Source organism: Melitaea cinxia, chromosome 27 (assembly GCF_905220565.1).
Source record: "Melitaea cinxia chromosome 27, ilMelCinx1.1, whole genome shotgun sequence".
Taxonomy (NCBI): Eukaryota; Metazoa; Arthropoda; class Insecta; order Lepidoptera; family Nymphalidae; genus Melitaea; species Melitaea cinxia.
Window position 1 is genome coordinate 24353 of NC_059420.1, and position 2990 is coordinate 27342.

At 63.5% G+C, this 2990-nt stretch overlaps 1 protein-coding gene across 1 annotated transcript; it reads right to left on the bottom strand.

Annotated features, from left to right (window-relative positions):
* Positions 1–398: 398 nt before the first annotated feature.
* LOC123667231 (translation initiation factor IF-2-like) lies at positions 399–2303 on the bottom strand. Its single transcript, XM_045601187.1, has one exon. The coding sequence runs from the start codon at positions 2301–2303 to the stop codon at positions 399–401; it is 1905 nt and encodes a 634-aa protein (XP_045457143.1).
* Positions 2304–2990: the final 687 nt, after the last annotated feature.

Consider the following 2990-nt stretch of genomic DNA (forward strand, 5'->3'; position numbering starts at 1 on the left):
GACTTGGCGTTGAAGTCGCCGAGAACTATCACGGCTCTCGGCGATTGTCGGCATACCGCAGCTCTGACGGTGTCGAGGAAGACCTCGAAGTCCGCCAGGCTGCGGTTGGGGGAAAAGTAGAGGCCGATGACCGCATACTCTCCCCACGTCACCACGACGTATCCCGAGCCGCGCTCCACGAGTGCGAGGGGGCGGGTAGCGGAACTGCCTAGTGCGACCGCCACCGTGCCGTCGAGATCCCCCAACCAGTTCGGTTGGGGGGGAACCCAGTACGGTTCGCAGACGACGGCCACATCGATCATCCACTGCGCCATGGACTGGGTCAACAAGTCCTGAGCCCTGGCGCAGTGGTTGAGATTGGCTTGGAGGAAGCTGTGATGTCTGATGTGATCCATGGATTACTCAGACATCACAACCTCCACCTCCCCCGCCGCGGCCGGGGGGGCAACGCCGTCTGCGGCTGTCTGGCTTGCGGTCTCTCGGGGGGCCCGGGTTCCGAGGGCCCCCTTTCCTTTCGAGGTCGCAGGCCTGCACCTGCGGCCGCTCATGATGTGCCCCGAGGGTTTACCTCCCTCGGCGCACACCACGCAGCGCGGTGTCTTCTCCGGGCAGGAGGCGACCTTGTGCCCCGCGTTCCCGCATTTAAAGCAGAGGTCGCCCCTGTCGACAGACGCCGGACACTTCGGGCGCGTGTGGCCCAACCCCATGCACTTAAAGCAGCGCATGGGGAGCGCCTCCAGGGCCGACACTCGCACCGAGCTCCAGCCGATCAGTAGCCTGCCCCCTTCGGTCAGCGCTTTCGCAACCGAGACGGGGCAGGTTACGACGGTGGAGCCCATGCCGCCGAAGCCGGAGCGGATCGCCCCGACCCTCACCGTGCCGACGTCGGACGATGTCGCCTTCGCGACCGCCGCCGCCACCCTCTCGGGAGTGGCCGTGTCATCCAGGCCCGAGATGCGCACCTGCGCGGTCTTAACGGGCCTGACGACAGTGGCCACGTCCGAGAGGGCCTCCCTGAGCCGGCTGGCGAGCCGGTCGGCCTTCTCCTCTTTGTCGGAACCGGGGATCTCGAGCATCCTCGCTCCCGTCGCCGTATGACGGAAGAGGATGCGCTCGATCCCCAGTTCCTCCAATTTCACGGTGTCTTCAGCCGACCGGAAGATGGAGTCGTAAGTTTGACCCTTCTCTACAGCCGCCGGCTGCAGCTGGACGACGACTGCCGCAGTCTTCGGGGCCTTGAATTTGGCCTTAACCGTCGCCTTTGTTGCCGGCCTTCCGGGCTGCTTGGTCGGCTTGGCGGTCGGCTTGGCGGCCGGTCGCGCGGACGACGCCGCGGCTGGCTTGCCAGTCGGCTTCACCGCAGGGGCGGCAGTCCGGCCTTCGACTGCAGGTGTAGATGGAGGGGCGGAGGACTTCCCTTTCCCCTTCCTCTTGCCCTTCCCTCTTTTAACCACTGTTGCCCAGGTTTCCTCCCGGGCAACCGTGGAGGGGGCCGCCGACGTAGTGGCCGCCGTCTCAGGGCGTCGAGGTCCACCAGCTCCCAGTTGGGGGCGGACCGACGGAGCCGGCGGCAGCCTCTCCTCGATCTGCGCCAGCCGGACGTTCATCATATCGCCCAGCGAGCAGGTCAAGGAGTGCTTGAACTCCTCTAGCATGGCCGCCACCGGAAGTGTCGCAGGTGGACCGGCGACTGAGGCGTTGGCAGCGGCGGCGGCGGCGGCGGCGGCGTTAGCGGCCGCTTCCGTCTTCGCCTCGGCGAAGCCGCGCCGCATCGCCTTCAGCTCCGTTTTCATTGCCTCTATTTCGATCCTGAAGCGGCGGTTCTCCGCTCGGAGCCGCCTCACTTCATCGGCCTCGGTCCTAGAGGCAAAGGCGTCGACCACCTCGCTCAGGTCCGTCGCGGACCTCTTCAGCTTTGCGACGAACTCGCCTTTGAGGTTCCCGGATTTCCGGGCAACCTCTAGTATTACGGCGAGTCCCTCGCCCGCGCGCGCCCTGAGTTCCTGCGCGTTGAGCGCAACAACGTCGTCTACGATCAACGAGCCGACGTCGGGCTCGTTGTCGATGAGTATGTTTACGGGTTCCGGCCGGACAGGTGCTGGCTTGAGGAACTTTTCGCGGGAAGGACCCGCCGTGGTTCCTCTCGCCTTTCCCCTTCTCGCCATGTTAATTTTAGCGAGGCCCGCGCCCTCGGCCTCCGTGTCCGAACCGTCACGCCCAGACGCGAAGGTCGAGGATGAGGGCCGCTTCCGCCGTCTCGTTGGCAGAGATTCCCGGTCCGAGGACCCCAAAGCCGTCTCCATATCGGTTCCGCTTTCATCTGTGCCCAGAGCCGCAAAGCGGTTTCCTGTTTTCCCTTTCGCGAGGAATCTCCAGGAGACCAGCCCTCGGGCGCGAGGGCTCGTTAGAGCCGCCGCTCCGAAGACTGTTATCGGAGTCCGTGTTCTTAGCCATAGTCGTGTCACCGCCCTTCTCGGGCACTACGTCAACGCCCATATGGGGCGAATCACAGTCACAAAGGGTGCCCTCCCCAGAATCGAACGGGCAGCGTGCATCCGAAGATGCACGGAGGGATTCTCCTTTGCCGGAGGCGCAGGTACCCTCCTGGGGTAGTTTCGTTTTAATCTTTGTGGCCATGATTAGTAAGGGCTGTATCACAGCTTAGATTTTTAATCGGGGTTTACTCCCCTAGGCCGCGCGGCTGACAAGCCGCTAAAGGTGCGCCCACACCTACTGGTTTTGGTCCGCGGGGGTCCGAGAACCCCTACCACCCGCTCAGTGCGAGTGGCGTTGCCTGGGAACCTAACCTTTTTTTTTTTTTTTTTTTTTTTTTACGTGGGGGAAAATCCTTCATGGACACCCTCGGCGCGGGGACACCGAGGGGAGTCAGACTCTTACTGAATAAAAACCGCCACGTGTGTTCTGCCGTACGCCAATGTGGCGGGATCACAAGGACACATTGTTCTTTCGCAATCCCGCCGGCGCTTGCC